The sequence below is a fragment of the Centruroides vittatus genome, unplaced genomic scaffold, assembly GCF_030686945.1.
Source record: "Centruroides vittatus isolate TY-2023 unplaced genomic scaffold, ASM3068694v2 contig_964, whole genome shotgun sequence".
Classification (NCBI taxonomy): Eukaryota; Metazoa; Arthropoda; class Arachnida; order Scorpiones; family Buthidae; genus Centruroides; species Centruroides vittatus.
Genome location: NW_027122640.1, coordinates 426,058 through 451,595, shown reverse-complemented (window position 1 = coordinate 451,595; position 25,538 = coordinate 426,058). Strand labels below are relative to the sequence as shown.

The 25,538-nt window shown below is 29.9% G+C and overlaps 1 protein-coding gene across 1 annotated transcript; it reads left to right on the top strand.

The window, feature by feature from the left end:
* Positions 1-1,686: 1,686 nt before the first annotated feature.
* Positions 1,687-25,538, top strand: LOC136985406 (pseudouridine-5'-phosphatase-like). The gene is made up of 4 exons (XM_067282681.1): positions 1,687-1,787; positions 1,855-2,073; positions 16,174-16,406; positions 25,257-25,538. The coding sequence occupies exons 1-4, from the start codon at positions 1,709-1,711 to the stop codon at positions 25,437-25,439; spliced, it is 714 nt and encodes a 237-aa protein (XP_067138782.1). The 5' UTR covers positions 1,687-1,708; the 3' UTR covers positions 25,440-25,538.

Genomic DNA, 25,538 nt, shown 5'->3' with positions numbered 1-25,538 from the left:
TTTTATTTTTAATGATGATAATGTTATGGTGAAGAAAGAAAAAAAATTTTTATGTAGGTACAAAAAGCTGATATAACCATAGAGTAAAATATACACTAAAATAATAAAAATGTGTACAATAGATTTACAATAAAATGAGAAATTTAGGTGTATAGAAACTGACAAAACTGCTTTTAGGAGCACTGAATTTATCAATTACAAAATAAAAGTCCATTTCTGCAGCAATATTTCTTTCAATAGACAGGATCGAAATTGAAGAAAATCTCTCTTGACACATTGTTGACCGGAGGTAATTCTCGATCAATTTCAACTTTGAAAATGATCGTTCTTCAGATGCAACAGATATAGTATAGACAAAAAATAAACGAATATATTTACTGCCTCCCCCGGCCTTAATCACCTCGACATCCGCCGACTCGAATGAACACAGTCAAAACCAAGAAGGATATCTTTTAAAGTAGGAACTGCTGTATTATTACAGAGGCCGTCGAGGAACCTAAGAATTTTTCCTCCGCCTCGGAGAAAACTTAGAAGCCCATAGCGGTCTTGCTCTTATAACTTAATTAATATTATTTTTACTAACAAAAAATAAAATCTTCAAGACTATTTTTCATTAATAAAGAAACATTTTACGTGTTTCATTTGTTCAAAGAAAAAATGGCAAAAGGAACCCACGCTACTCCTGGGCTCCATACATGGGCTCGACGGCACTGATTATCACACTTTTAGTGATCAATTTCATTATCATTTTTTTGCTCCTCATTACTTGTACATAATTGTTAATTTAGATTTAGACATAGAAAAACAAAAACCCTTACACAACTTTCCTATATACAGGCGTATACTGTACATACACCTGTAGGTCGCTTTTACATTGTCTTGTTGCCAGATGAAAATTTTTAAAACCTCATTAAAAAAATCATGTAATTTTGAATATCTTATTATGTTAAGCTAATTGCAAAGATAAGTTTTTTCTTTTTTTTATCTGAAAGTTATCGTATACGAGTATACTGAAATGCTTCTATTTTTTCAAATATTAAATTAAGCCGCTGCAATTTCGGACTGCGCTTCTAATTCTAGAAATACGGTACAGTACACTTAAATTAATATTGTGTTAGCCCCTCCCAAGCTTATCATCTGGATATGTCAATAATGTTTATAATGCTTAACTTATTTCCATTTTTTTTTTTTCAGAACGACTTTTCTCTGGCAAAATGAGAGTTAACATGACCAGTTTTTCTATAGCATGCTTTCATTAATTTTAGTTAAATTAGCATTAGGGAAAACTCATATACACGCATTTATATATTATATAGTAGTTTGTGGAAGCATATTTCATCACGACGCAAAAAATTTTTACTTTTATTTAAATATTAAAAAAAACCTCATATTTATATATACAACCATAGAAATATATCGTTCATACGGTATCTCTAGCAGCGCCCCTAGTGGCTAGTCGGCGTAAATATAGACATTGGTTGCCTTGGTATCATCCATTAAAATGATTAATTTATTGATTTTACCCAATTGAGTACGTTCACAATGGGGAATAGATTTAAAAATTTTGATATTTATCCAAATAAATTTTATTGAATAAATTTTAAAAAATTAATAAGTAAAATTTAAATATAAATTTTTGAAACTATCACATTAATAATAAATTGTAATGTCATTTTTTAACACCAGGTGAACTTAAAAATAGATTTGAATGGCAGCGATAGCGGCGAACATGGCGAAGCCCGAGCCTGTAACACATGTTATCTTCGATATGGATGGATTATTACTCGGTAAAGATTTTGTGGTTATGAAAAGCGTATACATTTAAATAAATTTATGCTTTTTTCTCTTTTAAAGATACGGAAACATTATATACCGAAGCAGTATCAACAGTGAGTAAGAGATATGGGAAAAATTATACTTGGGAAATCAAAGTAAAATGTATGGGAAAGACGTTTTCAGAAGCTGCAGCAGTTATAATTGATGAATTGGGTTTACCTCTAACTATCGAGGAATATAAAGAACAAATTGAAGAAGAATATCAAAAAGTTTTTCTTAAAACTGAATTATTACCAGGTAATTATGCCAATGTTTACATAAGAAATGATTAAAATCTCTGCCATAATTCTACTTCTTTAATTCACGCATCATACATGAAAAGTTGGAGAAAGCAATATTTAAAAAATCATTTTTACATCTATATATTACTAAATATCATCACAAATGACTCTAGATTAAGTAAACACCATTAATCAGCTGTTTTTATCTTATCATGTATTTAACTATGTTTTGTACTATTACATTATTAGGGTAGATGTACCAGTTTTGGCCAGCGTACCAGTTCTGGCCAGAAAACAAATTTAACTTAAAAATATAATAACCACATATTCAAATCTGTCCAATGAAACAAACTTTTATTGTTAACTGTTCACATAGTTAACAATAAAAGTTTGTTTCATTTGTGATTATATTTTTAAGTTAAATTTGTTTTCTGGCCAGAACTGGTACTACACTGGCCAAAACTGGTACATCTACCCTATGGACAATTTTATAGAAAAAATGCCGGTTAATGTGTACCTAGGTAGCCAAGATGGCGGCCGGGGAAATTTTTCCCTACATTCTAGATGGCGACGGGGAAAATTTTCCCAAATTTGAGACTGCTACGGGGATAATTTTTTTCCCTGCGTTCGACATGGCTAATGCGTTTCCGGTCGCCATCTTTGTCTTCTATGGAGACTGTTGCACACTGTTTCGTAATAACGCGACCTAAAAACTCCTAAATTATAATAAGCTACTGTAAACCCTATTTTAATAGAAAAAAACATTTTTTTACTCACGTTGATTGTCTGTCATTTCCCTTTTTTACATTTCCTCCCAACTTTCGAACTTTGATCTTCGTTTTTTATAGATCTTTTTCCCCCCTTGTTTTGCTTCGGCTGCTACTGTCGATGACTTCTTATTTCTTCTTTTTTTACTCACGGTGGTTGACGTTTCCTTATCCCGACCCTTCTTTGATTTATTTCACTTCTTCTTCTTATTATTATCAATGTTTTGAACGGGTGCAGACGGAACTGTCTCGGGTTCTATACCAGCTTTTCAAGATATCCCGTATGCTAAAGCCGAAATCGTCGCACCACATTCTAGACATAGGTAGTGCCAATATGAATGACAAGATACATCCCCAGGAACAGACGACCACATTTGCTTTTAAAAGTTCCTTCGTACACTGAATATTTAACTGCACACAAACTGCATCTAAGAAGACATTCATTTCTTTCGCTTCTGTAATATAATTTGCATGTCTTATTCGCACGTAGAACACTGCGATTCTATCTGCTGTATACGTAATTTGACAGCAAATTTGAATGCATTATCAATTGCCCAGTTAAATCCCAATTCCGAATAATCTGTTTCCATTATTTTATAAAACTTCCTGGTAGTACATTTGGCCCAGAATTCCTTCGAACTCAAATTAATGTCGCCCATGACGTGCACGAAATTTCAACAAAAAGAACGCAATATCTTTTTGTTTTTACTCGTAAAAAATATAAATTACCTTTTTAGCAATTCGGAAAGAACAGATATTGTAAAAAAAAAAAAAATTTTGATGCCAACACTGAACATGCAACACCCCGTCTTTTAAACTCCCTGCAAACGAAATTTGCATAATTCGACGATTTCGGCAACAACACATTTCGTCACAACATTTCCAAAGAGCTCCCTCTCACGTCACAAACGCGAAATCGCGCATCTCCGTTTCGAGGTTACAGGAAACGCGGCCGCTACGTCGAACACGGAAAAAAATTTTCCCCGTCGCCGTCTAGAATGTAGGGAAAAATTTCCCCGGTTGCCATCTTGGCTACCTAGGTACACATTAACCAAAATGCCTATTGAAAGTCTTAAATTTGTAATAACTTCTAATTATAATAAATGTGGTAAGATTTCAAGCTCTGAAAGAGGGGTTTTTCAACTCTCCGAATTGTAGACTCACTTGTACGAGCAGAAAAGTCAAAGGAACCATACCTGTACGTTTGACCCTTTGTGAGATATTTGCTTCCAAAGGTCAGTTTTTAACATGTATCAGTATACTGCCCAATCTCCTTGCTCTGAGTTGTCAAGGCAAGCAATAGCGAGCCTTGACCGACACTTTGCATGTAATCATGCACTTCAGGTCTTGCTGTCACTAATGCCTCAGCACCTAGTGGGGTGAGTCCCCACATCCCCTAAAACTATATAATATCAAGTACTTCACAAACAATCAAGTGGGCTAGTCGAAGTCAACACAGTCATGTAGGCTAAATAGCTAAACTAGCTATTTAGTAGACTAGATATTTTAGCTAAATAGCTAAACTAGCTATTTAGTAGACTAGATATTTTATCTAAATAGCTAAACACAGTAGTTTTAGCAGAGTGATGCAACTCGTGATCTCGCATGACCTGATTTTGAGGGGCTGTGTCTTGTGAAGGGTTGCTTGTAGAGGTGTGGCTCCTTTGACTTTTTTGCTCCTATGGGTATGCGCTACAGCTCTGATAAGGTCCCAAACATCTCTAAATTAAGTAAACACTATTAATCAGCTGTTTTATCTTATTACATATTTCAGAGCTTAAATTGAGCCAAAAACATGGCATGTATTAATGACTTTAGAAATATATTATTTGAATGATTTATCTGTAAATTCAAGGCGTTAGTGCATTGTAGGCTGAATGACTGGCTTCAATCATGCAATTATAGATAGCTATGCCTGATCCATAGTTGGTATTACTGAAAAATGGGAAATGATGCTTAAAAAAACTTATTCATAACTTTTTGTGAGTATAGATTCATTTATTAATTTGGCTAATTAACAAGTTTAACAGACAGTTTAACTGAATGGCTGCATGGTAATATTAATGTTAGTTCAAACAGTAACTTCTTTCTTTTATTAAAACAGTTTTAGACCTGAAAAATAGTACTAGTGTTGAGGCTTATCAGCTTAAATGTTATCAAATCCTTAAGATTATCATCATGGGTTCCTTATAATATTGAATACACATATGCAAATATTCTAAAAATTATGAAAACTATTAAGTTCTATAAACAGTTTTATTTTTTCAATTTAGAAGGAACTGTAGTGTAGAAACTAGTATCGATAGTTGGTCATGCTATCATTCTTTGTTAGATTTAATGGTTAGAGATTAATTGTGAATTATTTAATCAAATTGAATATTAGTTTCCAATCATATGAAAAAGGAAATTCAAACTGGAAAATATTCAAACAGTATCATGCAAACAACCTTGCACAAATTTAATGATTGGACAAATGTTTTTGAGCTGTTTTAATGTATGGTTAGATCTGAAGTTGATCTGTAAAGCAGCTTGAAAAGTCATTAAATTTGTGCTGGAAAGTGAAAAGGTTGTTTGCATGATATAGTTTCTAATTATCAAACTTGATGCATAACTGCCTACCTAAGGCCAAAATTCTATAATTTAATTAATTAAAAATTATTGTATATATAGCCCAAAATCTGACAATTCAGATTTATCATTAATTAATCTAGGCTTTGATTATTGTATATAATATGCAATATAATGCAAATAGACATAGAAAAAAAATGCAAATGGACAAATCCATTTGCATTTTTTTCCCTCATTTTATGATTTGCTATATATATTATGTAATTTTGTTACATGTTGACTCCTTAAATACATTTCTATTAGTAATTTTAGGTAGCCACCTCTAGCACCAACAATACTATGGACAGGTGAGTATTGACTGCATAGCTATCAATAGTCTTGTTATTGATACTTTATTCTTTGGTCTCTAATCAGTATCAATATATCATAGAAAATCTATTGATAGTTCAATCCATTGGTAAAAAAATTTAAACGTAATAAATGTCTTCTGTTCCTGACAGTTAACTTTTTTCATTGAGAACTTTAATGATATTAAACAAAGGATAATAAAACAATAATCAAGGTATAAACTTTGATTTATTTATAATACAAAATGAAAACAGCAGAGAAATATATGTTAGAGATAAAGTAATACAATAACACATTTAAAATTTTTTTAATTCATCATTCTCAATGTCTAAATATGTAGTTACTAAAAAATTCTTTCAACTTGTAACAGGAGAGAAATAGCTAGAATTCATGCTAAGAGGGAAACAATTTCTTTTCTCTAGATTTAGGAGGAAAAACTCTAAATTTAAACTTATATAAAGAACAACTCAGTAAACTTATATAAAGAACAACTCAGTAAACTTGATTTTTGATTTAAACTGGACATCTGGCTTTAATTCTAAATTTGCAATGCAAATTGAAGCATGCAGACTGAAAATTCATAAATGCATATGCACATTTGGCAGATGTTTGATTAAATAACTGTATTGATAGCGTATCATTAGACAATACAGCTTATATTTTAGCAATGCATAGAATTTCTGAATTACTAAAATTTTGACATAGACTTCTTTTGGATTTTCAATCATTAGATTTATTTCTGTATTACAAGATTGTCTGTTCCAGAAAAGCAATAATTTAGTCATTTTTCACTAACAATGGAAATAACTGTTTTTTCTTTATTGCTATTTTAATGAAACTAAATAATTTGGTATAAAATTAGATGTCTACATATAACTTAGGTATATTAAATTCTATATACAATTATATTACTATTAAGTTTAATATTACTTAAAAAAGTTTATATAATTATTATGTTTTTGTATAAAGGTTTTATATTAAAAAATTATCATTATCATGTAGTTCAAGAATTTTTTAAAATATTTTATTTAAGGAAACAAAAAATCTTATATAAATTTTTGAACAATTGAATACTATTTAATTTTCAGGTAAAATATTAGAATAACTCTTTTAAAAGAAATAGAATTCTGGTCATCTGGACTACTCATTTAAACAATGCAAGATGGAAGAATTAAATTCGGTATGCCTTTTCAAGCAAGCAGGCATTTTAGAAACAATTTTTCTAAAATTAATTTTAAATAATAATCACTAAAAATAACATTTGTAGTTGAATATACAAGGGTTATATAGAGATAGATCGATTTATCAAGAAATTAAATTTGAAATTTTTAAAAGTATTTTAAGAAGTAGATTAATGAAATCTAAAATTATCAGATTTATTTCCATCTCAACACCTATTAACCAATGGCATGCTGTCATAGGAAGTGCTGCTTCCACCTTCCAATGACCTTCCCTTGTATTTTATAAAATATAAATTTTCATATTTTAACGTATTTTGAATTAATTAAAATTAATATTTTATTATAACTGCATTATGTATCTTTTACAAATTTCTATACTACATGTGAAAAAAAACCGATAAGATTGCTATTGTATATTTGAATATCTGAATGGCGGAAGGAATGTCGAAACTGGGTCAGTTTCCAATCAGCCAGATTATATAGGCACATGCGGTTTACAGAGCACTAACCTCACCCGGTTTAGCTGGTAGAAACAACACACGCATAAAGCATCCAATTTTATATCCCGGACCGGTTGTGGGCTGTTAGCAGCTTGCCTGCTAGATATTCGGCCTCCCTCGTCCGATTATGTGAATCATGAGTAGACTAGATCAACGGCGGGCATTCCCCGGCCTGCGGGCCAGCTACGGCTCGCGAAAAGTTTCTATCCGGCCTGCGAGATCTTTAATAGATTATTAAATTGGAAAAATAACTAATTAATAGTTATTTTTCCAATTCTTTGTCATTTTCGAAAACGATAAGAGAAATAAATGTAGTAATTAACTTTTTATTTATTTATTTCATATTTGCAGACTAAAAAATTATAAGTCACAAGGCGTCAATTAACTACTACGGCTCGTGGAAAAAACGTAAAATTTATTCTGGTCCATGTTATAAAAAAGACTGCCCACCCTAGACTAGATTTATAACTTAACCCAACCGATAGGAGTTTACTGGCATGTTTTTATGATAGTTCTGTATAGTTGACAGGAGTTTAAAAAAAATCCATTAAAATATTTGATATATTTATTCTGCGTTTATTCTGCTCTCCCATCTTATATTACTTACGGATTTCAATGTTAAACCGGTGATATTACGATTTAGTATGTCCCATCTGTAAGGGAATGCAGAAAAAAACATGTACAATTCTTGCATAATGTTATAAAATTAACTGTTACTTTGGCAGCATCATTTACAACCAAATTTAATGAATGAGACATACAAAATACAAAAAAAGCTCTAGAATTTATTTTCCTTAAATTTACGATTTATATATCCATTGTCATAAAAATTTGTCTTTCCAATGTTTTCTCAAGACTACAGATATTGAAGTACAAAGTAACTGGTTTCGACTTATTTCTACTAAGAAGTAGTTAAATAATTAAGAGATTAGGGAATGGGGACATAAATAAAACCCTGCTGAAAGAGCCAGAATTTTACTTAAACAAAAGCTTAACCGAACCAATCACTAGCTCAGTACAGTGGGGAACTGATTTCTGTGTACACCTGGTATTAAAACGAATTAGTTAGAAAACAAATGACTATTAACTTTAACATATTTAGATTTTTACAGCTATGGTGAGAAATGTTTAAAATTTACAACAGCCCTGTCGCGTCCTTTGAAATATACTAGTGATGCGACAAAAGAGGCATTTGACATTGACTGGTATCGGCACCCTCGGGATTTGGCAACCTGCGTGCATGCACGCGCCACACACCTACCAGGACCAGTAGCATAGCGAGGGGGATGCAAGGGGGTGTATCATGCTCTGGGCGCCACTCGCAGAGGGGCACCCAAATGGTCTCCAAGACAAACTATATGTTTCTGGAAGGGAAGGGGGGCGCCAATAAAGTGTCGTGCCCCGGGCGCCAGTTATGTTCGCTACGCCACTGACCAGGATGTCTCTGATTCTATTCATTAGCCACTCGTAGGGAGCTATTTCACTAAGTGGAATGTTTTAAGATTTAAAAAGTAAAGAATATTTTGTTATTTTTATGTGCGTTTCTTCACAAAGTTATATTTAATTATAAGTTTCTTTAAAAGTATATTCATACAATTGAAGAATTTTTTGTACTAAGCATGTATATTCATCACACATTTTGTTTTACCAAGTAAGTTTTTTTTTTATAATTTTAATTTTAGCCCTTATATCGTGGCTAGTGATTAAAAAATTTATTTTAAAAAAGTTTTGGCTCGAGACCATATAATGAAAAAGAAAACATTATTAAAAGAGAAAAACCAACACCTAAATTAAATATAAATACGTCAACAAAAAAATTTTGACATTTTGACGATAAAATTTACGACGAATGACAATTCTTTCATAAAATTGAAGCAATTTGGAAATCAATGCAGAATGGAATTTAACATTGGTAGACAATATAAAATAAATATTGAAAATTATAACAAGATAATTACGATTAATAGATATATCTAAATTAATAGATGTTATATGTTTTTTCTCAAAGCAAGAATTGGCATTTAGAGGGCATAGGGAATTTATTGAATCTAATAAGAAAGTTCAATATAATTACCTCTGTTATTTATTAAGTATGTCAGATAATCTATTAAAAATACATTTAAAGAAGTATACGGTTTTTACTGGCTTATCGAACAAACAAATACAAAAGGGCCCTGATGCGCAATTAATTGATTGCCCCTGTAAGTTGGCTTCTTACACAAACACAGCTTCCCTATCATCAAATGTCATGGCCAGCCACTGCTATCAACCTTTAAAATGCAGCCTTCTAATTCTAATTTCAAACGTTTTCGGTTTTTTTTAAAGGCCTTCTTCAGGAATACAAATCAAAATGATTCTTTCTTTAACTGACTGTTTGTTCTGGAACGTTCTAGAACAATCAGTCAGTTAAAGAAAGAATCATTTCGATTTGTATTCCTGAAGAAGGCCTTTTAAAAAAACCAAAAACGTTTGGAATTAGAATTAGAAGGCTGCATTTTAAAGGTTGATAGGTGTTGAGACGGAAATATTAATTAGTGCAGTTAAAGAAGAATATATCAGATTTATGAAATTTAAAATGAAATGCTTTATTTGAAGTTGTTAACAATATACAAAATAAAAATTCACTTTTGAGCCGGGCTATGGAGTCAGGAGGAATTTTGAGTGAAGTTGGAATTTGTAAAAGAGTAACAATTCTTACCTCAACTTAAACTTAAAGGTAGATTTTAAGTTTAAAAAATAGACTGAAGATTTATATGGTAGTGATGTAATGTCATTTGGTAGCATTTGCTGTTCCAATAGTTTTACCATTACTAAGCTTTTATAAAGAAGCTGGAATTGGAGAATTAAAGATTGAGGAACTAGAATTGGAGGTAGCAGTTTTAATTGGATCTATGCCAACTCCACACAAAACTGCTAACTCCAACTCGTTGGTTCTTTGGCGTTGTCTTATAAGATGCCGTTGAAAAAATAGCATAGCTTCAATCAAATTTAAATGCAGGCAATATAAATCTATAATCAAATTTGATTGAATCAATGTTTTTTTTGTGTAATGTGGTTAAAGGTGAGCCTTAAAGATTCAAAAACATTTGAATTAAGTTTTGATTAATGGCTCTAAATAAGGCATTTTATTTCAAATTTGGGCTTTATATGGTATAATTTTAATAATTTATAGTGAGAATATTTTTTATGAAATATCTAACAACAAGAAAAGTATAATTTCTTTCAAAGATATATTATTATGAAAATTAAATCAGATATAAATGATAAATATACTCTATAGAGGGTGTTAAAAAAGTATTCAGCATTTATATGGTAGTCAGACTATACTATACTGAGTAAAAAAGCTTAACCATTTCTGAGATTTTAACAGTTTTTTATGTTGTTATTGGATTTTGTGTTTGGCATGTGAGTTGAAAAGAAAGGATAATCTTGTCATATCTTTACCTTCATATTTGCCAGGTGCTCCACATTTTCTTCCATTTCCATGCATGATTGGTATTTTAGAGTTGCAAAACTCTTGAAAATTCCAGGTTTTTATCAGAATATTTATCTCAGAAATGGTTGAGGTTTTGACCTAGGGTTTTTTACTTAGTTTGGCGTGTACTATCCATCATATAAATGCTGAATGCTTTTTTAACATTCTATATAAATTTAAAAAGATGAAATGATTCTAATTTAGAGAAAAAAAATGTCACGAGAAATGATTTTATTCCTTTGTTGGATCTCTTTCAATCCTATGTCCCTATCCTTGTATTTAAATTTCTAAAACAATAGTTTTTATTGCTCCAAATTAATTCAATAAAGAATTGAAACTTTTTACAAAATATTTAAATATCATTTATAGTTTATGGTAACATTTCAAAAATTTCAGTACCTTGAGGGAAACTTTATTTGATCATGTTCTAAAATACATCTATTACAATAACAAATTTTTTTTATCTTCAAAGACAATATTCCAAAACTGAACTTAAATTTGGAATGTTATTGAAGACTTTGAACATTTTGAAAATGTTTAGACGTTTTGAATTAATCTACTAATGGACTTATGAACAACTCCAACTTTGTAAACCTAACAAAATTCTGTGTTGTTAGAGTCAATACAAACTATGAATACAATGTGTAAACTTTGTTATTTGATATATTTTTTTATTTAAGTAAGTGCAAGTGTTGTCCCAAATTTGTTCATGGATTTTAGAATATCAAAATTTTCAATTTGTTTTCTGCCTTTTGTTGGGTTTACTTTAATGAAAACTGAGAGTGCAATATTTTTCTTCCTTGTCCTAACTTTCCTATCAACCCTGTGTTGTTGCTTTTAGACTTCAGCTCTTATGACTGGTCATTGTGTTTTCTTTTTATAGATTAATCTTCATATTTAGTACAGTTTATTTAAACATTTTTAGGTAAGTGTTATTAAACTTTTTTAACTGTAGGTATTAATTACCTACAAATGATTATTTCATTCGTAAAAATGATGAACAAAATACAGCAGTATCTTAGTACTCAAAAAATTTGATATTCGAACACAAATTCTGGAAAAAAGTCGCTTGATACTCAATTGAACAAATGTGGCCCACTAGAACAAACTTTTGATTAATAACATATTTTTATTTAGTCATCCATAAAATTTTTACGATAAAAATAAAAAATATGAAAATGTCGCTGATGCTTCTGATCAAGATTAACAAAAAAACTGAGATGACAATGATGCTCCGTAAAAAGAAAACAGCCTGGTTTAAGTAAAATTAATATTTATGTGTAATATAGTAGTTTTAATTGTAATTGTTAATTAATTATTGATTGCTTTAATAAACATATTTCTCTTAGTAACGAAAAAGAATAGTATATTTTTTCTAACTTCTGGAAACTAACACCATGTTTTGCATTTCGTATAGCATGGATTTGCATAACGTGGCACTTTTTCAGAACATTACCACTGTGTTATATGAGGGATACTTGTATATATAATTTTGTTAATATAAAAATCTTTGAAGCTTAACATTCTTTTAATTAGAAAATAAATTCACATTTTAGAAATCAACTCCAGCAAAAAGTTTAATGGAACAAAAATGTTTTTAATTTAATTTGATAGGTCTACATCAATTGAGTATTCCAATAAGGTGTGAATTTATTTTCTGACATTTTCTCTGGTTTCTGTATTTTGTTACATTCTTTTAATTAATTATATTTCAATTATCTTATTAAATTTCATACAAAATTGTTTTTGAACAGTTATTTGAAAATGATTTTATTTAATGGTTGATAATACAACTGAAGATGAAGACATTCTTAATAATACATTTTCCATAATTTAAATTTGCAAGTTTTATTTTATTTGTGTGTTGTGTTAAATGTATCCTTTATAAACATTCAACTAACCTGATGCATTAATTAAAACCAAACAATGTGCTGAATTATCAGGCTATAATGAGGCTAAGTTAATAATTAGATATGAAGTAATTTTGTTTTGTTTCTAATCTTTAAGAAATCATCCGGTTTTTAATTACAAATTACTTTGTATGTAATTATTAACTTAGCTGCTTATAGCCTGATACTTTAGTAGCTTGTCTCCTTTATTCTTAAAATTGTTATAAAGGACAATATTATGTAAATATCTTAAAAAAAATTTAAAGTAAAATATGAAAAGATTCATGGGGAAAAAAGCAATTTACTCATTTGCAATTATAATAATTCAATTTATAATTTTTTGTATAAGAAAGAAATTAAGAAACTTGTAATAGTGTACGGCATACTTAATGGCATGTTTTGTGATATATAAGACATTGTGATGAAACTTCAGAAAGTTTAAAATACAATAAATTAAAAATTATTTTTGATAAGTTATGTAAATGGTTTATAAAACAAAAATTCTTAGACTGATGATCTTCTACATGCTATTTTAAATTTATTCAATAACTTCCATTTTTATCAATAATAATGATTCATTTTACAACAGAACCTACATGAGGATTTTTTAAACAGCAAATCAATCTTGTATTATAATATAGTATATAAGAAACATAGTACAATATATGCCATATATTTTTGATATAGTGAAGGATTTTGGGAAATTTCAGTAACATTTTAACAATGATTAAATACTGCAAGTTCAATCAACATTCTGTAGACATTTTGTAAGGAAAAGACAAAACATTTTATAGTTCCTTAGCAACAAATATATTTTTCTTGAATAAACCAATAATTTTTAAAGTTTTATATAGTTACATGATTGCATCCTTGATTATGTTTAAGAAATTACTTCATTAAACTTAATATTCTTACTTTAATGAATATAGGCTTCTGTTTGTAGAACAATGTTTCCTTGGAGGAAGGTAATAACTATTATCCAAGGACATATACTTACATAAATTATGAAATATTTTGTACAAATTGTAGTTTTCTTTTTTAATATTAAAAGTTTTATTATAAAAAATGTTTTAAGTATTTGTTGATAAAAAAATTTACTTGCAAAGATCTTTGGCAATACCATGAGTAAGCTATGCTTGTTACTACTCTGCTACAAGTTATAAGAAACACTTAAATCTCAAACGTTATTTATTATAAACTCAAGGGATAACATGTGAAAGTTAAAAAATAAATCGGGAGTCAGTCAAGTGTCACTAAGTACTGGTGTCACTAAATACTGGTGTTACCAAGGCTATTCCTTACAAGAGAACTTTTATTACTTTGTTTTTCTTCCTTTGTAATTTTTCTGGCTGGGAGAATGATTTAAAGAAGTATTAATGATTAATCCTTTCCTAAATAAAAATTTCTCACTGCTGTCAGCAATTTGCATGATAAATAGGTCGTGAAAGAAATTCAGGAAATACAGAGATGTTAAGACACTTAGTGTCTTAACTTCTCTATATTGCCTGAATTGCAATTTAATGTGGCAATTACAGATTCTGTAAGTTGAAACTTTCCATAGATCACATGTAAATGTTTGAGTAATCAATAAATTAGACTAATGGTTCTACAGTACATGCTACTTTTATTAGTAATACTTTTATGTAATTTGAAAATTTAACAAGTTATTGAAATCTAATTGTTCTCTTTACAAAATATAAAACAATTTTGTTTATAAAATGTATTTGTATGGAAATTTTTTGAAATACTAGGTGACCATAATTAAAACACCCCTATTTAATATTGTCTAGAGAGATATAAAGTAGTCTATATACAATGAAATCTGGTTTGTGGCATTTTGAGACACACACAAGATATTTTCATAAAAGAAATTAGTACTAAAACAAACTACTATGCTCTTTTGGTGCTGCAACCAACAAAAACACAGTTTTCTTTGTATAAGCACATGTTCTGGGTATAAAAGTGGCCACAACTGTTGAATGACATTCTTATCAGCTATGATGGTTACCAGCTTGCTAGAATGCACATTTCTTATGAATCTGTTTTATGAAAATAATGATAATGCTATGGCTACATGTTGGGAATTTTACTGTTGTAAGAATTTGCACCAAGGACTATTGGCTCTACTGGCTCACACAATTTGAAGAAATTGGTATCTGGGAATTCTGCTTGGTCAGTGGCACAAAGCTATCACTTTACAAGTTGTTACCATAGTTGTTGTTGAGGAGTCAATGAATAATGCTGCTGACTTCAGTAGTGCACTACAATATCACAGTAGTTGAGTGTATCATATGGCACAAGATGAAAGGTGAGAAAATTGATACATTATCTATTAAATCAGCTAGGGTTTGCAATTGTTTACTACCAATTGGGAAACTTAACTGTCTTTTCAACATATCCCATGGAACAATGAAATGCATTTCCATCTAGATTGAACTGTGCTTTATTCCTCCACTGGTTGGAACAGTAAATACTGGTAATTGGGCCATGAAAAATCATCATGTTTCCCAGTAGATTCAACTATACTTACCTAAAGTTGTAGTCTGATGTCAATTCAAAGCCACATTTATCCTTGGATCATTCTTCTTTTAAGAAGGTAGTCTGTAACATTCTCTGTGATGGCCCAGGGATACTGAGAGATGCTCAACACTTTATAGTATTCTGGCTTCAACAGTGACAATGCCTTGAGTCAACCAATTTCATGAGAGATGGAATGCCTCCACAATAAACACTACATATAGCAGTTTCTGCAACATTTTACTGATAGCAGAATAATTACTTGTGCATTTCTTACCACCAGGCAATTTTATTCTCCAGATTTTAATTTGTGATTTTTGGTAGTGGGAACACTTACAAAGTATAGTTTATTGAGACCATATTGCAAATTTGGCAATCTTAAGACAGTATCATACTACATATGAGAAGCATCAAAGGATCAATTATTGTCAACTTGTTGAACACACTGTAATCACTTTTATGTTTTGTTTATGTTTTACATCTTTAGAAGGCGGAACCACACATTAAGCTAAGGTCTCTTTATAGTTCATGTCTACTTTAAATAAAATGTTTGTTGCTTGCAGTGCCAGAAATGCCATACTGATGAATTTTGGTACTAGTTCTTTTTTATGAAAATGTTTCACGTGTACTGAAATGTCACCTTACCAAATTTAGTTGCATTTGGACACATTTGGATTGCTAAATACTCCTATTCAACCTCTCTTGGTAGTATTGAATAGGGATACTTTATGATCACCTGTTAGAATATTTATTCATTTTTTTTTGTGTAGACTTTATCTTATAAATTCATATAAAATAATCACATTAAAATTTATGTTTTTGTCTATAATTAGATTGATTAATGTTTTAACATAAATTCTGTAATTAACAGGTGTTGAAAAACTAGTTAGACATCTTTATAAGAAAAATGTACCAATGGCTGTTGCTACAAGTTCCAACAAATTTAGTTTTGACCTAAAAACAAAGAAGCATCAAGATTTTTTTAAATTGTTTGGTCATATTGTTCTGGGAAGTAATGATCCTGAAATTAAACAAGGAAAACCTGCTCCAGATACTTTTCTTGTATGTTGCTCTCGCTTTAGTGATAAGCCTTCTCCAAATAAGGTAATTGTTTTTACTTATATGTTTATGTATTTTCTAATTATCATTAGATGGATGAACAATTTACAATAAGAACAAAATATTTTTAATATGTGATATTTTAACTAAAACATGAAAGACAAACTACTTCATATGACTTTAAATTTTATAATTAAACATTTGATTTTAATCATTTAAATGTTATAAATTGTACACTATCCTAATTATATTAATATGTACAAAAATATGAAAATGTACAGTTATTATCATAATCAACACTGTACAATGTACTGTACTTCTTTACAATATCAAACATATACAGATATACCTCACCTTATGTTGGTAATTGGTTCCAGGAGAGGCGACTTAAGTTGAATTTACTTGTCTTTCAATTTACTTGTCACTATGCTAAACCACAAATAACCATTCCCAGTTCTGTATTTTATTTATTAATGCATTTTTAATAATATATGGTTAATAAGAATCTATTTTAAGCTTAAAAACAAATGACTTTTTTTCTGTACTATATTAAAAACTAAAATTTATCTAAATTTATGAATACATGTACAGTATGTCACAGACTCTTTATTTGTTAATGTGGTTTGCTCTAAGACGTTATAAAATAAAATGATTTTGTAAGGTAAAATAACAAATTCAGTTATTAAAATTATTTTGCGGTAGTAGAAAATAAATTAATTTATGTTAAATTTACCAGTAAAGACTGCTAAATAAGACGACAACACAGAGTCTCAGATGTTTTCATATTTTGTTCTCTAGGATTTATGATGTACAGTATTAACATTTACTGTAAATGTACGTATTTTAATATGATTTAATATACTTTTATTCTTATTTATTGTATAGTAACATGATTTTGTGTGCTTCTAATACTTTTCTAGTGATATTACAACTTCAATATTTGTGGCAGACAGACGTAAAATCGAATAAAATGATTTAAACTTGATTTTCATTTTTTCATATACAGGCAGTCCTCTACTTACGAACATTTTACTTACGAACTTTTGAAGTTACAAACAAAGCCGACAGATGGTGGGTTAAAGTGCAGTTGGTTATTTTTTATGTATAGTCAAGTTTATTTTTGAAGTTTTACGTTAAAACATTTACAGTACATACATATGTACATTTGTAGATGTTTTAAAAGAGTAATTTTAATAAATAATGTACTGTACAATACATGTGATTGATTTGAATTTATACTTCCCTTTAACAATCTTAATTCAACATTATTCAAGTAGCTTAAACATTACATAATTGTAAAAACAACGTTGTATCTGAGTTTTTGCGCCAAACAGCGTCTTTTCGAGTTACGAACTTTTCGACTTGCGAACGACCCAGTGGCGTAGCGTAGGGGGGGCGGCAGGGGCGGCAAAATTTCACAATAAATAATAATATCTTGTAAAGATACCTAAATAGGGGGGGGGCGGCAAAATTTTCTTCTGCCCTGGGCGGCTGACACCCACGCTACGCCACTGGAACGACCGCTACGAACGGATTAAGTTCGTAAGTAGAGGATTTACTGTATATATATATTTTTTTTTACAAATGACGTATAATTGAGAACGATGTAGCCCAAGGTATACCTGTATAATGTAGAAATGATTTAAATTCTGTTTGCTAATTCAGTAGAATCTGCTTATTGAATCATGTTATCAGAATTAGCATGTCTCAAAACATAAAATACACTTATAAAACTTAATTTATCGTAGTCAGAATTTTGGTTATAGCTAGCATTATCTTAAGGTTATAGTATTTCCCAGAGAATAAGAATGGAATCAATATACTGGATCTTCCATGTGTATCATTTCACTATTGTAGCTATGCAATAAGGCAACTTCAGGCAACAAAGCAATAAAGCTTACAAAATATGGGATCACAACTATGATTGCATTGTATTGGATAATAATTGTAAGAAAATAACAGTAATCTTAGATTGTTATTAATTTTGAAGGTTTTATAATTACAGTGGGTGATCGGTTAATCTGTTCAAAGACAACATTCACTACCTGAATTGTTCATTAACTAATTAACAATTTACCATGGATATTTATGGGAATTGGATTAATTCCTTCTGGAGTCCCCAAAAAATAAATAAAAAATTATATAATTTTTTACTATGTTTATTTATATGTAATAACAAACTAAAAGCAATTGCTCCATTTCTTCATGGATGGCACATCTTTGTTTCTCAGACATGATTTTCATTACTCCTTTATCTGCACAAATCTTTTTGAATATAGTGGGTGATTGATTAACAAACAGTTCGGATTACGAACAAATCAGATAACGAACACCTCACAGAACAAACACAAGAAGAAGCAACATAAAATAATGAATAGCAATTGGTCTTCCCTTGTCTTCAGGCAACAATTTGAAACTTTTCGGAGTGTGGGAGACGTTGACATCGTTGCTCAACCCGGTATATACTGATCGGATTGTACTCCTCCAAACTTTGAAACTCTCCCTTGTAATTCCACGTTTTTATTTTTCTGGCAGAAACAATTTTTTTATTGTATTCATGAGACTGTCGGGTGGGCACTCATTAAGTTTGGCGTCAGTTTTGATTTTTGAAAGGTGAGAGTATAATAGCAAAGGTAGAGTGTGGGCAGAAGTCTTTTACTGGGCAGTATGGTTTGAACAGGTCTACAGTAGGCCGCAGTTAAATCTTATCTAAGAAAGATACAGTATAATCAAGAAGACTCAAGTATTGAGAAATAAAGAACATTGAAGAGCTCATAATGGAACCTGGAACAAATCTGATGACAGAAGAACGCCAAGAACTCTTGAATGAAGAACACTGAGAAACTCGGCGAGATAGGTTTTCTTCTGAAAAAGAGGATTAATGCCAACATCTGCTATTAAACATCTTTTGAAGAAGTGGGAGATGTCAGAATAACAGTCTTAGAATGGCATCCAAACCAGGTTGAGGTTAATAGGCTTAGGAATCTGTACAATTACAATGCTATTAATTACTTCTGAAAAATCCTGAAGAAGAGAGAAAAGCAATCGACATTAGAAAGATTCTTTAACCCCCATAATCAGAAAAAACATGACTAATAAAAATGCAAGACTGTGTATATATGTATTTTTATTATTACATATAAAAAAATGTAGTAAGAAATTATATATTTATTCTTCTTTGGAGTTTCCAGAACAAATGAATTAAATTCAAATAAAAACCTATGGTAAATTGATAATCGGTTAACAAACAAAGCGAACCAAGTCTTAGAATGTATTATGTTCATTAACCAATTACCTACTGTATATCTTTCTTAGCTAAGATTGTGCTTACTGCAGACCTGATGAAGCCATACTGCCTAGCAACGTCAGACATCTTCCCACTCTCTACCATGGCTCTTGCTTAGTTTCTATAGTGAACACAGTTTTCGACACTCCACTCTTTTTAGGCTTCATAATATTATCAGTTGTTTTAAATAAAATGTTCAGAAAAGCACTTACAAAAATTCAGAGGACAGAAATCAACTAGTGCAAAAAAGGTTATGTATACAACTGTGAAAGTCTCATTCCATAAACCATTTATAAATTCCAGTAAAATAGTTTTACAAATCTTAAATGCAGCATCACTTCTTCTTGTGTTTGTTCTGTGAGATGTTCATTATCTGAACATAAAAATCTTTGGTGAAAGTGTTCATAGTCTGATTTGTTTGCAGTCTGAACTGTTCATTAACCAATCACCTACTGTATTTTATAATTGTTTTATAAAGAATTTATGAATTATTAAATTTTATATTGTTTTAATTACTGAAATTGTATTTTACAAATAATAATAATAACAGTTTTGCCTTTTATTTTAAGTTATTAATATGATATTTAACAGAATAAAACAAAGTTTCTAATTATTTGACAACTAAGAAATAAAGAATTTTCTGCATCTTCAGTGATTAAATATTATTTTCCAATTTTGTTTAGTTCCATTCAGAATTCACAGAGTCTGATGTGTCTATATTAATGATCAATAGTTCTACAAAGTGTCTTTGGAAGAAAAATCAAATTTCCAAATTTTTATTCTTTTTTATCAATATGCTTGACAAATGAGGCATACATGGATTGATGAACAGCATTTATACCTTCTTCAAATAAAATTCTGACATCATCTGACTTGGAAGTTTTATTGGGATGTACTGGTACAATGTAATCTTTGACCTGATCCCAGGCAAACTCAATCAGGTTTAAGTTCTGCATGATATGTTGATAGATATAATATAGCGTGTTTTCTGTTGCTTTTGTCAATGATGTGATAAATATTTCTGCTCTATTTTCATTTTCTCTGACATTTCCTGTTGTTATTGGCATCATGAGATCTCTTTCTCAGTTAACCAGTCACAAATTTGTGGGTGGATATTCAGAGCAAATGCTATGATATCCTTGCATTATCTATAATAATAGTAGAACCACATGAATCTGTGCATTAAATATTTCAAACTAGTCTTCAAAGCAGAAGTCTTTCAATTTCTGGAGATAATTATGATTGCTATTTGATGCAAAAAGTAGGAGAGCTTCATCCACAAATACATTTTCATTGCCTGTATGGATGCAGCTTAAACATTTTCCACAATCACTTTGTTTTTTAATCCAGTTGATAACCCATGAAGTTATGCATCTTGATAATATTTCACAGTGCTATCTTCCAACAATTGAAAACTATATGATCACATTAATGAATGTTTCATCCAAATAGTAAATAGTCTTCTTTTCTTTATACTTGTAATATTGACAGATTGTTTTCAAGTAATGATGTTTAAATGTGATCAGTTTGGATGACTTTTGCAATATTGATTTTGACAATCAAACAGGAGTACAATTTTCTGTAATAAATGATGCAAAGATGACTTAAATTGTCAACTTTGCACTATTTGTAAATTGGGATTGTTATTTTTTTCAAGAATGGATTCAATTTTGGGAGACCCATTTCTAAAGAAAAGTTGCTGAATTGTGTTTCTAATAGTTCTGAAGACAAACTCATCACATTTCAACACCTTGTCTTTTCTTTATATGAAATATCAAACACACCACTTTTAATGTTTCAAATGTAATAAGTAAAAGACAATTTTATAAAGACAAGGTAAAGAAATATTTAGAAATGCATATGCTCAATTGTGAGGACACAATTCATTTTTGTTTAGTTGAAGAGGCAGCACAGTAGACTTTGCTTTATTTCAGAGTTAAATATAAAAGATGAGTTTTGTTTGGACTTTCTGTGCTATTTTTGCAGAGAACTGGATTATGTGGGCCAATTCTCTGAAAGGTTGAGGATAGTGTTAGCTAGGAAGATGTTACTAATGTATTGCCAAAACTATCCTTAGCTGGTCTCTGATTTTGAAGTAATTAGTGAGTAATGAATATCAGCTGCATTCTTATTCTAGGAAAGGCTATAGTAGGCATTTTTGAGTCGTTTTTTTGTTCTGTTGGCCTTAACATAAGACTAATAGCATGTAATTATTATTAGTCTTAATCAATGCCATATTATTCATTTTAGTCATTCAGTAAATGATCACTAACTTGAACTTAAATAGGGGTGGTTATTGGTTGATTTAATTGGATGTTTTCTCCAATGATGTGGAAAATGAGAGGTGGATGTACAATAAACTAATTTACTGCAATCAGTTCTATACAGTGTGGAAGGAAAAAAACTTCTAGGTTGTTTCCATTTCTCTTTTTATTACTTGAGTGCATTTCAAACATTTTTCATTTCTCTTCATTGGGTATAAAGGTAAAATTTTGGCACAAATTTACAGGCTAAACTACATAAAACATTTTTATAAAAATTGTTTTATGTGCTTTACATAATAAGTCCTAATTTAAAAAAAAAGGTCTAATTAGGCAAAGAATATTTTAAAACAAATTAAGGACAAGAAGCATTTTTTATGAAGGAATTATATTATTTGAAACCGTATATGAGTAGAAGATGCATATTCATTTCATCAGACAAGAATTTTATTTATCTAGTAGTCCAGTATGATATACATGTATAAAATTATTTATTAATTAAGCATACTCCTGTGATATCCAGGGACTCTGGAGTTATCCTGGCATCCCTGGATATCACATCCCTACTTTACTTTCCCATCCTGAATGTGGAACATTCAGGATGGGAAAGTAAAGTAAAAGAAAGATTGGAGAAATCCTTCTCAAGAGTTTTGACACCAGTTAGAATAATTTCTTTTGTGTCCTAACTTACAATTTTATTTGTGGAAAAAGATATATTTAGAAAACTTGACTTGAATTTTAGTACAAGGGTTTTGTTTGAATGCTAAATGACATGAGATATGTGAATTATGTGAGTTACGTGGATTTCATTGATTACATGAGCGATTACGGAGTTAGACATAAACCAAATCCAAATACAACAAATTAGGAATATGTCTATATGTTTATTTATATTTATACAAGATCTATAGTGTATATATATATATACATACATACATACTATAGAATCTTGTATATATACATTAAATGAAGTATTATAAACTGTAATAAGGATGAAATAGTTAGGTTCAACAATTATATAAAGAAGGAAGAAAGGCTTCAAATCGTAATCGTGTAATTCTATTCTGACGAGAGAGTTTACATAACAATATTATATTACCTGAGTCCATATGTAACTGAGGTGAAGAGCTGAGAGCTCCCGGGACAAGCCAAAGTGAAGAATTGGGAGAGGACAAGAGCATTAGCTATGAGCCTTGGCAAGAGCACATTCAAAGGTGACCTCTCACCTTCGAATGTGCTTTTTTATAAAGATTTATAATATAATATAATATAATATCTATCTAAAAGGCAACTTTCTCTTACAAGTTAGATATATAAAAATCTTTATAAAAAATTATAACAATTTAAATAAATTTGTTAATAAAATAATCTCCCAACTCCAGATTCTCGCACTTTCATAAATTTACTTAAAATTTGTTATAAGATATATTTTATGACATATAACAATTTTTTTCTAGAACCAACTTTTGAAAATTAATCAGTTGTCAAATTATTGACGACAAAATTTCAATGTATGCAGCTATACCTGTTATAAATAGAATGATGCCATAATTTTATAATACTCCTATCAGCCAGATTGTTGTGTAATAAGATATTATTTTACCATTGTAAAGATCTACCGTTTTTTTACTTCTTTATGGACAGTTTGATGTAAGGCATTATTTCTCATCTCAATTATTCTGTAATTCCATTTCAAGTTTGCTGTAGATTTATTTCATCCAGAAGTACATATTGTTGATTGAGACAAATATGAAATTTATGATTTGTTCTTAATAACAAAATTAGGCTGGATGTAGAGTTTATTAGGCTGCAATTTGAAAAAATTGTAGACCTATTAATTTCCATTGTCGTCTGTTCATTTGACTCTCTGTTCTTAAGATTAAGAACAGAATTAGATAGATGAAAGACAAGACCAGATATGGAAACTTTAGGGGTAGGAGCTCTGATTAACTATATATGAACTTTGATGCAAACCAGAAGTCATGTTAGTTCAATTAAAAATTTTTTCCTGAAAGGTGTTAGATAGATGATTGGCACGACTCTATTGTTAAAGGAAAAGCATGATGTAGAGGGGCAAGCCACTGCTAATTTGAGGTGGAGAGTATATATATTTTAAATTAAATAAATTAAAAATATGATTAAAAATTGCAGCTTGGCATTGTGACAATTTCACAATAAATAATTGCTTATTATACAGTATATTTATTAATAAATCAATTAGTACAATTAATGAGAGAAATTATAATGACTATATATCACAATAACTTCTAGTCTGAATACCGGTATTATGAACAATCTCGTACTCACTCGTTTAACCTTTAACTTCCGGTACTGCTTAAACTTTGGAAAACATTCATTTTCTGAAGTTTAAGCAGTACCTGAAGTTAAAGGTTAAACGAGTGTGACTATAGTCAAACTATAGTCACACTCGTTTAACCTTTAGAGAATGACTTTATAGTTTGCAATAACTCTAACTTGTTTTGGTATCTTATTCACTTGAATATAATAATTTTTGATAGAGAAATAAGTTCACACATAGTAGTTGCTTTTTTTTAATTAATGAAAGATAAATTTTCCATTAAAATATAATTTTAAACAAAGTTATTTAGAATTGCAAAAATGTTTATTGATTTTGGAAATGGACTTCTCATCATATCAGCATATTTTTTGAGGTCACATTTAATTTCCAGACCATATTTTTAGGACTATTCTTGATTGAGGCTTTTAAATTAAAATGCAATTACGTACACTCAAACCTGTTTTTGTGCGGTCTTTCTTTGTGCGATTTTTTATATGTGCAATGTGTTTTGTGCAATTATTTTTGTGCAGTATACCAATTTGATTGAAATTCATATACCGCACACAAAAAATCACACAAAACAAATCGCACAAATAAAAAATTGCACAAAAAAAGACCGCACAAAAACAGGTTTGAGTGTACTATGATAAGTTATATGCCAATATTTTCTAGTGTTGCTCAATTTAATTATTAATTAAGAGATCCTAACATGATCATAATTCAGTCTTATTTAAGCATAATGGTCAAGTAAAAACTAACACTTGATAATAAAGCACTGTTGTTATTCCTTGCTAAAAAAGCAAATGAACTATTGACAGTTTGAGATAGTAACTTCAAATGATTTCAATAAAGATTTTATTATGTATATAAATTATGTATGTAGTCCACAATGATTAAGAACACACATGTTACATTATAAGTCTGCTCTCAGTGTTTTTTAAAAAATATTTCTGATTATGCATGTTATTAATTAATACAATTGTAATTTTCATTTGTTGTGTGATGCAGTATATTACTAATTTATATTTAAAACGTTTTATTCACATTAGGTGTTGGTATTTGAAGATTCTCCTATTGGAGTTGAAGCAGCGGTGGCAGCAGGAATGCAGGTGGTCATGATTCCAGATCCCCGAGTGGATCCGAGCTTCTTTGAAAAAGCCACTGTTGTCTTAAATTCCATGTTGGACTTTCGTCCAGAAATGTTTGGACTCCCACCATTTGAAGACAGTTAAATTATTTAAGTTTGTTTTTTCAAACTGAAAATCAAAAAGAAAATTTTGAATACAATAAATATAATGTAAATAAAAATAAAATTCAAATCTTAAAAATTT

Coding starts and splice junctions, on each gene's coding strand:
- LOC136985406 (XM_067282681.1), top strand. CDS start 1,709: ATGGCAGCGATAGCGGCGAACATGGCGAAGCCCGAGCCTGTAACACAT. Junction 1,788..1,854: donor TATGGATGGATTATTACTCG/GTAAAGATTTTG, acceptor TCTCTTTTAAAG/ATACGGAAACATTATATACC. Junction 16,407..25,256: donor ATAAGCCTTCTCCAAATAAG/GTAATTGTTTTT, acceptor TATTCACATTAG/GTGTTGGTATTTGAAGATTC.